The 16,373-nt window shown below is 34.8% G+C and overlaps 1 protein-coding gene across 1 annotated transcript in view; it reads right to left on the reverse strand.

Moving 5' to 3' along the window:
- Positions 1–426: 426 nt before the first annotated feature.
- Positions 427–16,373, reverse strand: part of CDH12 (cadherin 12) — a 787,338-nt gene continuing 771,391 nt past the window's right edge. Inside the window, exons 11-15 of the mRNA XM_087930733.1 lie at positions 15,327–15,463; positions 10,341–10,462; positions 7,414–7,531; positions 3,818–4,069; positions 427–1,554 (exon numbers count right to left, since the gene is read on the reverse strand). Coding sequence (XP_087786859.1) covers positions 1,055–1,554; positions 3,818–4,069; positions 7,414–7,531; positions 10,341–10,462; positions 15,327–15,463 — 1,129 coding nt within the window. The 3' untranslated portion in view covers positions 427–1,054. The remainder of the gene's footprint in view (positions 1,555–3,817; positions 4,070–7,413; positions 7,532–10,340; positions 10,463–15,326; positions 15,464–16,373) is intronic.

A 16,373-nucleotide genomic window follows, 5' to 3' on the forward strand; every position in this document is an offset into this window, starting at 1 on the left:
TTGTTTCTGCTGTAGGAAACAAATGTGAGATACATTATTTATATGTACAATTCCATCAACTTACTAGATTGATAAAAACAAAAAAACAAAAGGAAGAACAAAAATATAACCAGCATATCACTTACAGTAAGATGGTCAAATACCTCTATCAAGTGCCACACAACAGCTTTCCTCTGAATAAGAGGAACCTTGTACAATAAGCGCACCAACTAATTAGGCAACACATATGTATGCATACTTCTGTATCTCGTTTTTTTAATTCTTGAAAAAAAGAATAACATTTGATAAACATTTTAAATATTCATTGTTTCAGTTTAAGACTGGATCTTACAACTTGAATTGGAATACTAGCTTTTTCAAAAAAATTCTCTCTGAAATGTAAGCATAAGAAAGACATTGTCCTATCAGACAGTTTGTTTTCTTGGGTTATTTTTTAAAAAAAACATGAACTAAAACAACCCCTCCCAAAACAAACCTGACATTTTCCTCAACACGATGCACCCACTGATTCTACTCTCTGTTCTACACTGTATGTTTTAAAAGAATCAGAAGTTACCAGGTGTCTTTTGTGTCTCCAGATAAAAGTTAATGTCCTTTCCTTTATCCTGTTTTTCCTTAATTCTGTTGCTGCGGTTATTTCCACTTTACTGGTAAGAGTTTCAATAGGCACTTCAGTGGAATTAAGAAAATCTACCACTCTTCCACCACAATGCCGGAAAGCTGTACTTTCTGTTTGTTCTATCGATAAGTTGTAGCTAATAGGCCCAAGACAGTCTCAGTGTGACTTCAAAGTAATACAGTTAAAAAAAAATTAAATTAAATTAAACCCAGCCACTGCCATCAAAACAACAACAACAACAACAAAAAAGATAGTCAAAGAACATTCTTCCCCTGAAAAATAGTAAACCACGATCCGTGGTATGATAAATAAAGGAACTTGCTGGAAACAGGTCTTGTCTCTTATAATCAATGAAACTTGTTCTATAAAGCTTGGTTTTTGTGTGTGTAAAACTAGTGGGTTTACTTTTCTTTCATGGTCCTCCTCCACCTCCAGCTAAGTGACTTTATCTGGATTATAGCTTTCTTCTTCTCCAAACATCTCTGCTAAGACTTTAAAGTGTGGTCCCCAGTCACTCAAATAGTCATAATCCTGATCTGCTTCTGTTGCAAAAGAATCTATAGAGCTGAGAGATTCAGCTACAGATCCATTTCCTTCATAAGCATAAGTTGCTAATGAATCATAAGGGGGAGCTGATGGATCTCCATCATTTTCTCTCAGCCTTTGATTTATGAAATCTCTAATATTTGTGTTGTCCTCGGTGGGTGGTTTTGAGCGAGGTAAGCAGAGAGCATCTGGCTTGATATCCCTGCGTATTTTGTTATCCTCAATTCCTTTGGGATTCCGTAAAGCACCAATGTCAAAAGCCTGAGTGTCTTCTTCACCCCCTCCTTCATCATCATAATGAATGACATTGTCTCGAACATCTTCCTTGGAGGTCATTAGGGTATCTTTTTTCTTCTGCCGCCTCAAGGCCACATAAAGAACCACAATAACTAAGACAAGAGAGAAAACCAGAAATCAGTTAGGGAAAGAAATGACTTCTGTCAGTCAACTTCACATCATTCACTTCTCTGATCTAAGATTGGACTTGTCCATTTCCAAATATTTTTTTAATCTAAGGTACCAGGACAGGGGAACATTCTCACTGCTAATGCTATGCTGAGAAATGGACTTCTCTCTATTTGCATCTCACAGCTCACAGACATAAACCTCACACACAAAATGTGTCAGGGAGGGGGTTACGCCTGTTGTTTTTAATGTGTCAAAATAAATTCTCATAAGGAACTGAATTATTGTAGTAAAGGGTCACTGCTTTTCTTTGGTTGACAAAAAGATTTACTGCTATTGTAGGTCTCGGAAACCTTGCAATAAACAGTAATAGCCATGAGACATTTTCTTACGGGCAGAAACCCAAAGGAAATAGGTTTATGTTTAGCAAATAAAATAGAATTAAATAATGAGCTGCTTTCTCTGTTACTTTGGGCAAACCCATTAGAGAAAGAGCAGAATCCACAATGGAGGAACCACTATGAAGTAAAACCAGTGGATTCCCTCTCCAGAGTGAAATGTTGAAGGAATATTTAAATTTTGAGAGAAGCTTTTTCTTTTTTCCCATTCATGCTAACTGAGGCCCAATTAATTATGCCACTTCAAGACAAGAAGTGTTCTTGGTTCTTTTCTGGAACATGTGGTAGGAATGTGTGGAATAGGTATAGAACCTTTTAGCTTTGCTGTATTTCTGACATACATATGGGATATTTCCTTGATGGTCTATCTTCACTGTCAGAGAAGTAATGCTGGAGATTTCTCCATCAAGCACTGAAGGAGACTAACAGACCCTTGTCTAATTTAGTGTCAGTCTCTTGTACAGACCAATGTTTTCAATGGCCATTGCAGAATCTTTTAAACTTTCTTTAAACATTTGCATTTCCTATATATAAAAGACAGGACGAGAGGTTGGAAAACTGAGGAGGCTTACTAGACCATATCATCTTACAAATTCATGGCAGAGATGTCCCTATGACTTATGGTCTGTTAGAGGGCAAGTGCCATGGATTTCAAAGAGGCTTATTTTCAAGCAAGAACTACAACACTTGCTAATATATCAGCTGTCATATACATGAGCAAGCAGTGACATTGCCAAAGATATTACCAAATTTTCCATCATCACTTCTAAAATATCCATTTTTTCTTTATCCTGCACAAAGCTTCAGACTATGTACAAAAGCAATGAATGGAAGGTGAGTGTTTGCATTATCCTCTGCATGAAGATAATTAATGGAAATGATCTCCCTCAGCTTCTCTAAAATTTCCCTATCCTTCTTTGCAAATATTTCACCTCCATGTTTATAATTAAATATGTCTCCTTGACTCTTTTCTATGTGTGAAGGATTGTCATTAGATGGGCTGAGTGAGTGCATCCAAAATACTACTCATCAGCATTTATGTGTTTATTGACCACATTTAACTAATGCCATTTTTAGAAATTAAATAAAATATTGTACATTTGAGTATAAACTTCAAAAGAAATTAGTGCTGAACTCAAAAGAAAAGCTCTAACAAAATAAGAAAATGCTAGCCCGACTATTCAAAGGTTGTCCAGTACTATTGTAGTTCACTATTGTAGCCCTATTTCAATGTTATCTTCTATTTTATACAATCTTATATATTATAATAAAAAGGGGGGAAAGGGAAGTTGTTCAGGGTAAATGATGACTATGATCATGATTTATCGCTTATATCTTTTATGTACATTGAGAGCTTATACACTGAAGAAAAATTCCTTGTGGTGTCCAATCACATTTGGCCAATGAAGAATAAATGGGGGGAAAGGGAAAGAGAAGTTGTTCAGAGTAAATTTGTGTCTTTTCTTGATGATGGAAGTTTCCTTGATAATGGATGTTTATTTAAATAAAAATGTAGTCAAGGAAGAACTTTCAAGATGAGACTTCATCATTCCATGTGGTTATCATATGTATAGGATTCACCTTTACAATGTTTCAATAAGATTTGAAAATGCTCATTAAATTTCCTATTGCAATATTCCCAAATTTCAAAGTAGAGCTACATTCAAGCCATTTGTTAGGACTTTGCTTGAAGAAATTTCTCAACACAACTGTAAATGGGTGGAAAGCAATAGTTTGTATCCAGCTAACCTTTCATTAGGCCCATCTGACTTATTCCATTTTTTAGGGGGGAAGTCTCCAAAAATCTATGGTAACATGAATTACTTTATGCAAATAGGTGAACACTAACCTAGGAGTATAATAATACACAATAGGATTGCAATCAATGCTCCCGTACTGAGTCCAACAGGCAAGAATATTGCTTCAGCATTACATGAGAGGATGGAGCCATCAGAATCACATCTGCAAACTCGGATTGTCATTGTGTTTGTACTGCTTTGTTTGGGGTAGCTACTATCTTCAATGACAATTGGAAGGAGATAGAACTCTTGCTGTCGACGGCTGTAACCACTTCTGCCAGCTACAATTCCTGCTGTGTTGTCTGAAAAACAGGATTGAGTTACTGTTCTCATTATCATCATGGCTCAGAAATGGCACTGAGCACACAATTTCTTGTGAAAATGCAGGAAATAAATAAATAAAAGTTCTGGACACTGGCCGAAAACATTACGGCTCATATCTAATTGTCAGCAATGCAGTAGCCTTGCTTTTTCTCTATTTTACTAACATCCAGCATCACACAACAAATAAAGTGATTTATCCTGGGCTAAATTATTCTTGTAGCCTTGTGTTCAGAAAAAAAGGGTTAGTTGAGTGGTTCCACCTGCCCAGAACTCTTTTTTTTTAATCATAATTTTATTGCAAAGTACTGAAAGGTACAGTTCATGTGATTTTTTTTTCTAATATTCATCTTCTCATTATTTTGTTGCTTTCCTCAACATCCCAATTTGAAAGGCTCACCATGAAGATTTTTCACATGATGTTTCCTTAGAAATATAAGTGAAGTGTGGGAAACCATGGATGGTGCAGAATAATCTAAAGCAGGAGTCCTCAACCCCTGATCTGTAGACTGGCTCCAGTCCATGGCATGTCAGCAGCTTGGCCATGGGATGCAGGTAGCACCATGCCTGCTCCAGTCCATGGGAAAAACTTTCTCTATAGAATTGGTCGCTGGTGACCAAAAGGTTGGGGGTCATTGCCCTAAAGTATTCCTTTGTCTTCTCTTTTCTCTCTTTTTCCCTTTAAAGAAATATATTTCTTTTCCAGTAAAATGAAGGAGAATGGTTAACAAAAAATAGCAAAGATACTTTTGGCCTAGAACTAGATGTCCTGTTAACAGGTTGCAAGTTTCTTTCTCTATGAGCAGCAACTAAATAAGGTGGAAATTGGCCCTGGGAAGCCTTCATGTCATACATTTTACATTATTAAATGTGAAAGGGGAGGGAAAGAAGAGGAGGAGATTCAGAGCTGATGTCAATCTCATCTGTGCTTTAACGGGAGTCCTCCATTGTATTATTACCCCAAGTGTCACATTGAAACAAGACAGAAGATAATGCAACCCTCCCCTTCTTTCCCAGGCAGATAATAATTATTGTAACTCTTGCTGTACAAGCCATCTCAGTTTGACAGTAAGCTTGTCAGAAAAGAAAAGCCAGGCTATCTCAAGAAGGAAGAATGCCATATTTTCCCTGTTTCTTGTTTCCTCACCCCTACCAAGTCTGCTTTTCAAATGATTTCCATTTAGTGCTTTATAGGAAATAAAATAATGGCATTTTATTTATTTGGTTAATTTCTACCAAATGTGAAGGCACATTTTTCAAAAGGTATAAGATTTTCCCCATCCATGTAAAGATATTTAAGAAAACTCCCACAAGAAACTTGACTTGACATACTTTATACCATTCATGTATTGTGACTTAGGATGTTTCATACATAAATACTGTACCCATTTTTTTTCAATGAGTAATTTATAAGCTTTTAGTAAATGAATTGTTTCAAATGAGAAAAATAGAAATGAAAAAAACCTTTATTAATTGAGTAAGTATAAATTCAGTAAGCACAGACAAAAGGATAAATCAAATTAATTTATCAATAAACATTAAATACCCCAAATCTGGTTAAAATTAAGAAAGCTATTTGAGAATTCAAGGTTAGGTTTGTGAGTAATTCATTTATCTCCTCAGATGTGTCCTCATATTCCTTGCTGCTATTTCTTCCCTAGGGAACAGAAACACAGAATACTTGGGGTTGCATTATAGTGGGTTTAGAGATAACAGTGGTATAATTAAAACCATTAAAAAAATTAAAAGCTTTCTTAGTAATAAAAATAATAAAAGAATCATAGAGAAGTAAACTGAAATTTTTGTAGCATCCACCACAAAAATTGATGGTTGAGGGTTAAGAGAGAGAAAAGAAAAAGCAGGTTGAAATGTATTAATTTCTGTTAAATTCCCTTCCTAATTTTCCATGGCTTTTTCCAGCTAATTCTTCATACTAAATCAAATTGTTTTCTTCCACTTCAGCTATACTCAGAACTCAGAGAAGTTAGAATTGATAGAGGCTTCTGGCAAAGCCTGTCTGCTTTTTCACAGAATTAATAGTGAAAGGGTTAGATAATCAGCAATTGTTCTTTCCTGTAACTTACTGTGCCAATACTGTTTCCTTTGTATAGTATATTCCCTTTAGGATCCAGCTTGCTATGTCAAGATCCTATCTATCCTCCAATCCAGTGTTTCTCAACATAAGCACTTTTAACATATGTGGATAACTCCCAGAGTTCTGCAGCCATTGAGAAATAGTGCTCTAATCCAATGGATAGTAAATATCATCTGTGTTTCCTTTTTCTGATTCTGGATACAAGACCCATCTCTTTTGTATGTTCATTGTGATGATGCATATACATCCTGAAGAGGTGATGTAATGCTATTTGCATCATTTTGATGGAAGCAGGAAGCTCTATAGAGACCCATCTCTGTGAGCAATTTCTGCCATTTTCACTATCCCTCTTTCATGATCAATAAATGTGGTGTTTTTTTTGAAGATTCTGAGAAGGCAAGGGATAAAACTCAGGTGAATTCTCTTTCCAACTTTCTTCTCACTGTATCCTATGCTCATTTTTGATGTTGTGTCAATTGAAACCAAAGGAAACCAAGAAACAGGAGTATCCAGAAAACTCACAATTCTTATTGGTATTATGTTTCAACTTACTAGTTTTATTGCCTAGAATAACTAGCAAGAAAAAAAAAAGTCTGATTCTGTCTGATTCTTTTACAGTACTGTTAATGGAGCCTTTGAGGTAAACAATATAGGTCAGCCCTTTGAGGTAAACCAGACCAGAAACTAAAGTTATGAATGATAATACTAATTTTTTATAAGGTTACCATAACAGAAATTTTCCAGTCTGAGTGTGCCTCTCCCCTCCCTCCATCTTTAAGGGAACTATGGGAGAGTAAGAATATATTTCTGTCTCAGACCCAAATCTTGTTTATCAAACCATTGACTTGGTTGTAGTTCTTCCTGCTCCTCAAGGTTATTCCTGCAGCCTAATCCACTGTGAGACATTCAGGGAAATTGCCAGAATTGTCCCTCTTCCTGAAAAATACCCTTTTCATACCCAACAATGTATCATACATATTATATTAGCCTGCAGCTTCTCATAGTATAGAGGAAATCAATACAGTAATCCAACTGCTAATTTTACAAATGTTGACTAAAACTGAAGTCATCCTACAAAGCATTTCATTTATATAAAACAACTTTTGCTCAGCACCTAAGAAACAATTACACTTTGAAATAATTCACCTTCACATGTATAAATGAAAAACAGTAGGCAAGGACTGCCAGAACAAACAGGTCTATAATTGTTTGAAGTATAAACCATCTTACTTGTGAAATCGTGGATTGTGAAATTTGGCTTTGTAGTAACTTCAGGAGACAGTCGAAAAGAGAACTTTTGTCCAGCAGGAGACAAATCCTTGTCTGCCGCACCAATAACCTGAATTACCTAAACCCACAATGGAATAAAAACATGTATGAAAATAAAACAAGATTTTAATGTGATAGTTAGATAATGCAATAGAAGTAGAGAGTGAAATAGTAACCCTAAACTGAAATGTGGTTATCTTTACAAGCTAGGTAAGACCAGCTGATGCAGTCTAACATTATAATATTTATTTATCAGATGTACATGTATAACTGCCCATCTCAAAGCACATTACTCTACAAAAAAGTTCATCTCTAGCAATAAGTTGCATGTGACCATTCCCTAGAACTAAGGAGAAATTTCCTGATAGTTAGAACAATTAATCAGTAGAACAACTTGCCTCCACAATTTGTTGGTGCTCCAACACTGGAAGTTTGTAACAAGAAATTGGACAACAATTTGTCTGAAATGGTACTGGGTTTCCTGTTTGAGCAAGGGGTTGGACTAGAACAGGGGTGCCAAACTCATGTTGTCACAGCGGCATCCTGTGATGTATCGGGACTCCCCCTCCTTTTGCTAAACCAGGTGTGGGCATGGCCAGCATGTGATGCATCTGATCCGCAGGCCAGAAGTTTGACAGCCCTGGACTACAAGATCTCCACGATCCCCTTTAACTCTTTTATTCTGTTATTCTGTTATTCTTCCTCTATTTGGAAATATCACTTAGGAGAAAGAATTCCTGAAGATGCTTGACTGGATGGTTAGATGGCATGGAATTCATCATCTGAGGTTGAATGTCCATTGTCTCTTTAAACCTTTGTGAATACTTTTGTAATAAAACTTGTAGGCTTCCAAGTCATTAGCAATTTGATTAAAGATTATCCTATCCCTTCAATTATCCAAGAGAGGGGATGGCAAGAATGTCAGCCATTTTCGTTCAGGCCTGGCAATGTTCCATTCTGATGCCACTCTTTTTATTGTTTTGGACATTTGTTGTTGCACATCTACTGTATGTTCTACCATATTTCACAAGGACAAATGCCATAAAAGGGACAAATCCCATACAAGCTGTTTCCAGAAATAGATCTTTAAAAATAATGTATGGTCTATACAGAGGAGCATATCCTGTGCCCTTTGGGCAACAATTTTGTACAAGAAAAACTATTAGAGCCTATGGGTTTTGGAACACTACATTTGATTCTGCGCAGCTTGTAAAACAGGACTGAATGAAGGACTATAATGGGCTACATTGTGTGTTGTCTTTATCACCATGAGTATAATTCAGCCTATCATTTTTCCTAACCTGACAAGGCAACTATAGTTTTTATAAGTTTGGGTTTAAGGCAAACAGCTTATAATCATACAAACTAGGTTCAGAGGTTGTCTAAAGACTCATTGTATAATAGCTGAATATATCTTTTGAAGAGCCACTGTTAATTTGCTGAACAATGAATGCATTTTCCATTAAAGTTCAAAATATAACCTGATATCACTTTAAAGGATTTTGATTCCCATACAAAAAATAATAATGTATATTATCCTGTAAAGGTAGTTGATACAACCTATTTTTCTAATGTATTAAGTCTTTGATGGGCTATCATACATGATAGGGGGTTTCTTTGACATCTAGAAATTCTTGGGTTGACTTCCATCACTTATGACATTCAGCTTTAACTCGCCTTTTCTGTGGAAGCCTGTTGTCTACAGAAGTCTGGATGTAATAATGGATTAGTTCTGAACCAATAAACTGAGGCTCCAAAGCCAAATAAGATTAGTTTCATTTGGAGATAGGCCAGTTTGTGATCTTAAATATAGCCTAACCTGGTTCAGATGTTACTGTTTCTGAATGATAATGATGGGAGTGCTCTTTGACAAAATATTACTTTTACTTTCATAGGACTAATTGTCTACTATAACCACAGCTGGTCAGGTATTGAAACCTCCTCTTGGCAAGAGAGATACATTCACAGATCTGCTGGGTCTTAATTAGCTTTCCTTAGAGCACTTTAACATTTCTATATAGCTTTATCAACTACTGCGTATCATAGTGGTTAGAATGACACTGGCATGTGGTTTTATAGATACCAGTGTTGAAATATTTCTATTTGTTTCTAAACTCAATCTAATATCCTATTATTTTATTCACAAGACCCCAAATATTATTCAGCCAGGATATCTGAATGTCTTTTTCTTCTCTCTAGACTGCCCATAATTTGCAGTCTTCATCAAAGATATTATCTTTAGCCATCTCCATTAAGAGAACCTAATTAGCTATATACACAACAGACAACTTATTCTGCACTAGCTTCTGGATTATGTTCAGAAGGAAGTAAGGAACATGAGAAACTAAACCTAAAACTGAGTCAAAATAAAAATTGAAGCATTGTTTCACTGAATTTTTACTTTGCTTTTGTTGCTTCCAGTTCTACTGGGAAATCATTACATGAAAGTGTAATATAAACAATTATACAACTACCCTCCGCTGTCAGTATGCAATATAGGATTAATTAAACTAACCTGTTTTTTAGAGTTGTGGCAAATCAGTATCAGGCCATTTTTTTAAGATTGGTGGACGAATCTTGAGAACACATTCTAAATTTTCACATGAAATAGCATAATATCTTTTGCACATGGGCAAACTATCCATTTGCCAAGAGAAACTAGTCAGACAATATATAAAATCATTTTTTTATCACAGGACAATATACTTCCAAACAAATCACTTGGCTGTAAGTATCAGTGATTAATAAGCATATAAATAAAACAGTAAATTATAGAATTTCAAGGAGGCTCTCAAGTCAGTTTTTATAGTTTGTTAGCCGTTATATTGTACATGATTCTATCCACACATAACAGACTGCGCATCTAATATTAAAAAAAAATAATATACCTGTCCCAGCCGTGCATTTTCACACACATAAGATTCATAAGGTACCGTAATTTCTGGAGGAAATTCATTGACATCCAGGACATTTATGATGACATTAACTTTGCTGGTCAAGAGTGGATTGCCTATTAGGAAAAGAATTTTAAAACAGGCCATGAAATATTGGTACTATCTTAGCAGTATTACATTGCACACAGCAATGAAAAATGGAAGCGCTCATCTTTTTTGATATGTCCTTTTAGACTGATTGGGTAAATCTCTCATACAAAATGGACTGTGCCTGGTAATGATATAATGACTGCACAGAAAACTTAGCTGTATAATTTGTCATATTTATTATAAAGTACTTGTCATGTTTTTGTTCTGAGGGAACTCAGTAAATATTTACAGTACATAATTCATACAGGAATTGTATTCTTCCTTGTATAGAGTACAATAAATAATCAAGGATCTAGGATTAAGCAACCATAAACATATGCACCTAAGGAAACTATCATCACATTTTGTAGACAATATACCTATACATGGTAAATAGTTTCCCACAAAGAGAAAACTCAGCATACGCAGGTCATATATTCTGAAGGCAATTAGTTACACATAAGTATTAGTGAGTACCTGGAATATATAAATATAATGTTTATATGATTTTCCTGTAGTTTTTAAAAAGATTGTACCAATCCTGACGAGATGACCAAACTCAGAGAACATCAAACTAAGCAAGAAAACAAATGCATTTCTTCTACACAACTGTTCTGTTGAACAGAGACAAGTGAGGTAAATGAGGCAACATGGTTGCATTTCAACCAGGATTATTTTGAGCTTGTGAAACCTGAGAAAGTACAGTGGTTCCTTGGTACTCAACTGCTTTGAAATTCATTGAATTTGATAATCAATGCATTTTGATGTGAAAATTTTGTCCATCATTTTGGTACTTGATGCACAGGCTAGAACTTGTTAGTGTTTGTTTGTGTCTCACTACATTATTCCTTATGGAAAAAATTCATTTGATACTCATTGTTTTTGGTACTCATTGGACCTCCCAGAACCAATTAATAATGAGTATTGAGGGAGCACTACAAATAGTATACTAAGCAGCATAAGCTCTTCCATGAATGAGATAAACCCATCCTGGCTCCTGGCAGGTCTGTAATTTTGGTCTTCAGGAAGTGATACATATTAAGAACATGGGAGTGTCATCCTTTCACCCAAGTCAGCTTTAGAAATAAACCTAAAGATGTTGTAGATGTTTATATCTACAGAGTCTGGATGCTATTAAGATTTTGATGGAGAAAAAGAAAACTTAGATGGGCTGGATAGAGTTCGTATATGTCTACAAACATCAGGGATAAATAACTGTTCCAGATTTTACTATAGCAGTATTTTCTGGCTACAAGTTCAGTGTCCCCAGGTGCTTGTACATTGGTTACAATTAGATATAATATGCTGTTAAGGTAAAATGAATTCTGTCAAGGATGCAGAACATATTTTGGATTGCACTGTAATGAGTAAATTGGATCAGGTCAAAAATGAAATGAAAATTTATATACATGTATTTAATTAATTTGATTTAAATAAATTTATATGATTCCTTATTTAATATTTTTTCCAGTTTTCTCATTTTCTCATTATCAAAAGGCATGCAACTTTGATTTATACAAGTCTTGTATAAAATAAATACATGTATGTATGTATGTATGTATGTATGTATGTATGTATGTATATATGGCATTCGGCTTTGTTCGGGTATTTTCCCACGTCATTGTAGTTGTGCTTTTAAAGTTGTAGCAAAGTTTCGGCAGAATCTCATCTGCCATCATCAGGCTTGCTACAACTTTAAAAGCACAACTACAATGACGTGGGAAAAATCGACAAATCGAATGCCATACATGTAAGTACCTGCGAAAACTTAAGAAAACATATATATATATATATATATATATATATATATATATATATATATATATATATATATATGTGTGTGTGTGTGTGTGTGTGTGTGTGTGTGTGTGTGCGTGTGTGTGTGTGTGTGTGTGTTTTCTGAGGTTTTTGCGGGTATTTGTATGTGGATCTTTGGTTATTCGGGTTTTCTCCGAATAACACAGCCAAGTCAAGTCGCACTCCCACCCAGTCAAGTCGCACTCCCACTGGCAGTTAAAAGAAAAAAAACAGCTGCAAGCTCACATTACTCCAAGAAGCACAAAGCTGAAGACACAAGCCTGAAGATGACAAATGAGATTTCATCAAAACGTCCCCAAAATACTGTGGGAGAAAACCCGAATAACCAAAGATCCATATATATATATACATATACATACATACATACATACATATTCTTAAGTTTTCACGGGTACTTACATGTATGGTATTCAGCTTTGTTATTGGTATTTGGTATTTTCCCACGTTATTATAGTTGTGCTTTCAAAGTTGTAGCAACGTTTCGGCAGAATCTCATCTGCCATCATCAGGCTTCTGTATAGTGTTTGTTTCTGAGTCAGACTTTCCCAGCCTTTTCTGTTTTAAATTTGGTGCTAGCCTACTGAGGATGGCAGATGAGATTCTGCTGAAACGTTGCTACAACTTTAAAAGCACAACTATATATATATATATATATATATATATATATATATATATATATATATATATATATATACATACATACATACATACATACATACATACGGTATTCGTCTTTGTTTGGGTATTTTCCCATGTCATTATAGTTGTGCTTTTAAAGTTGTAGCAGCGTTTTGGCAGAATCTCATCTGCCCTCATCAGGCTTCTGTATTGTGTTCATCTGTGTCACAGACAAACACAATACAGAAGCCTGATGATAGCAGATGAGATTCTGCCAAAACGTTGCTACAACTTTAAAAGCACAACTGTAATGACGTGGGAAAATACCCAGACAAAGCTGAATACCATATATGTAAGTACCCACGAAAACTTAAGAAAATATATATATGTTGCTGGAAGCAGAAACTACTCAAAGTTTTAGATAGAACTAAAATACCTCCAGACATTTTAGAAGATGGAAAATATTTTGAGAAAGAAAAAAAGATTAGGTTTTTTTTTTTTTTTTTTGGCTAAGCCTTGATAGCGATACTTGTTAGCAGTTATCAATCAATGGACTTTTTAACATTTTTAAGATTTAAATGTTCTTAAACTGAATGGTCAAATTTTAAATACCAAAAAAAGGAACATTAAACAAGGAAGGCAAAGTAATAAACACCCCTAAGTGTATTAGTGCATATACCTCCCTTTATTGAACATGAAAATGATACTATAGTATGATATAGAACTGATTATATGATAAATAGGAGGAAAAATATGCATGAGATATAGATTTTCTATTAATGTTTTCTATCAATGAAATTCAAATAAAAATAAAACCAGAGCCTCCATTGAGGTGTTTTGAACTAGATTTTTGTTTACTTAACTATATTTTTAATACTGAAAAACAATAATAGGCAGACTCAGGCAAACATATTCAGAACAAATCCCAGTGAAACCAATGGGTTTTATTAATTATAACCATGATACATTTCCAGTGTACTTAGTTATGATTAATTTTTGCATGCCATCCTTAGAATGCTTAATCAGTAATTATACAAGCTTACAAGGGCACTGAAATCTGTTCGAAAATTGTTCTTGGAAGCCTGCTTGTTTCTGAGTCATCATTATACTGTAGAGTCACATACCAGTTTGCACCCCCCTCCCTCTACAAGACAAAAAAGAAGACCATTGAAATTTAATTAAACAGAATAATCAAAGAAGAAAAAAAGAGCCTTTAAAGTTATTAAAGTATGACTGGAAACAAACAGCTGGTAACACATAACACTGCAATTAGGGAAAATTTCTTTATGCAGAATGGAAAACAATAGATTAAACCATCAGTCTGAAAGGAAAGCAGTTCACCTAACTGTAGAACTCATTCTCTGTTCATCGTAAAGCCTCCATCCCTTTGTCCATATAATTGTCCACATGGGAGTGGATTCCCTTGTGATGCAATAAGATTTTTGCAATCCTTGGAGGAACAATCCTTCATTCATTCTCTAGGGTTTCTGTTAAGCTGATCATATGTGTCCGAGTAGACACATACTGTATATTAAGGGTCAAAAAGAACAAGTACAATGTATTAATAAAGTCGCATGCCCTGATACAGAGCCTACTTTCTTTTTTCAAGCTTTCTAGGTTGAGCAAAAGAAGAAGAAAAAAGAGGCACCATGTCTTCCTGTAAGAAGCGGGTTGAAAGAAAGAGTCTGAGAGTCTTCCAATTAGAGGAAAACAGAGCAGAGATAAAGACATTGATAAAGAGGTGGTCTGTGTTTGCTTGGCTATTTCTAATACCTCTAGTGAGCAGTAGGATAAAACACCTGATACTTATTGAGTTGCTCCTACAATGATTCTTGAACTAGATTTGTAACTAACAAGCACACCAAACTATCCCTGCCCATTGTAACTGGAACTTCATATGTTACTTTACACTGGAAATCTGAGGTCTTGACTGTTCTCAGAGAATAAATAACCTATATATATGGAGTCAGATAGTAAATATGAGGCACACATCAATCCAAATTATAGACACACTACAGGGCACTGGATATGAGGTAACTGAATGAAAGTTCAGACTCCACTAAAAGTAATAGGGAGCCTTTCTTTTTATGCTCCACAAAAGAAAAAAGAGGAATCATGTCTGTAATTTTAGCTGCTTATTCAATATTTTCCCCCCTCAGGAATGGAATCATACTATAGTGATTGAGGCTAGTTACCGACAAAAAATATAAATTATTTGAAGCTGATCCCTAAAACATCTTAGGAGTCTGCCAAATTTATAGGAAATCTGATGAATAAAGTGTTACAACGTGCTGTATTTCATAAGACAAAAGAAAAAAAAAAGACATTTTGCCAAACGATTTCATAAAAATGGACAAACAATATAAATAATAACAGTTCTCAAAATCTCATCAATCCCATTTCTATTGTACTTACTAATTTTACTTGCAATTATTGAAAAATTGTACTGCGCAGTATTCTCTCTATCAAGTAACTCATTTGTGGCAATAGTTCCTTCCATTCCATCTATAGTAAAGTAGTTATCCATGTCATTCTTCCAGTCTATGAAATACCTACAGATATACAAGGTTGAGAGGGAAGGAAATAGATGAAACAACAGAAGCTGACAGCCACTAATCATTTATAATAATACCATTTGGTGCCTCTAAATGGTTTTCTTATTCTACTCTCAGGAGTTATTTCTCTGCTTTGTAATAAAGAAGCAATGGCTGCTTTAACAACATGTCAGAAAGCTAATTGGAAAATAATGAAAGATAGACTTGAGAGGAAAGAAACAACTGGGAATATGTAAACATTTTAATTGTATTTCCAATAAAAACAGTCAAATTCTGTTCTTGAATGGAGTTCCATAGTCTTTCTCTTCCCAAGAGAGGTCATCAAATTTTAGAACATTTTTTCTCTCTCTCAGTAATTTGGTTACTGCTGCTTCTAAAACCAATTTAAACACTTTTACTGGCTGGCTTTGCTCATTCCCTAACTTAGCAGGAATGTGTGATTTTATAATATGCTTCTGCTGATTGTTTTTGTTATTAATTTGTAGGTTTCCAACTACTTTGTTTTAACGGTTGGAAGTGATTTTAATGGAATATAAACCAAAATCATATTGACTAGTCCTGCACCTAAACTGAGTTTTCCTATTATTAATTATTCAGAAATCTGAGGATTTTCATAGACTGTTTCTTTGGAAACAAATTACTTAGTAAACATTTGAAGCAACAGACAAGTCAGTCTAATCTAAAGCACCATGAATACCCAAGATTTTTTATTTCTGAAGTGGAAAAGAAATAGACACACACTCACTATTTTGGGGAAGTATTTTAAATGAGTCATAATAAAGGCTATTCAAAAAGGCAGGGGATCTATGCATTGGGTAAACCTGGAAAGAATAGTATTACTATAAAAAAAAATATCACAGAAGTTGCTGAAAGATTAATGGCTGACTTTAGCAAAGTACTGCTTCTA

The sequence above is a fragment of the Pseudonaja textilis genome, chromosome 3 (genome assembly GCF_049901715.1).
Source record: "Pseudonaja textilis isolate UNSWEBS1 chromosome 3, rPseTex1.2, whole genome shotgun sequence".
NCBI classification, from domain to species: domain Eukaryota; kingdom Metazoa; phylum Chordata; class Lepidosauria; order Squamata; family Elapidae; genus Pseudonaja; species Pseudonaja textilis.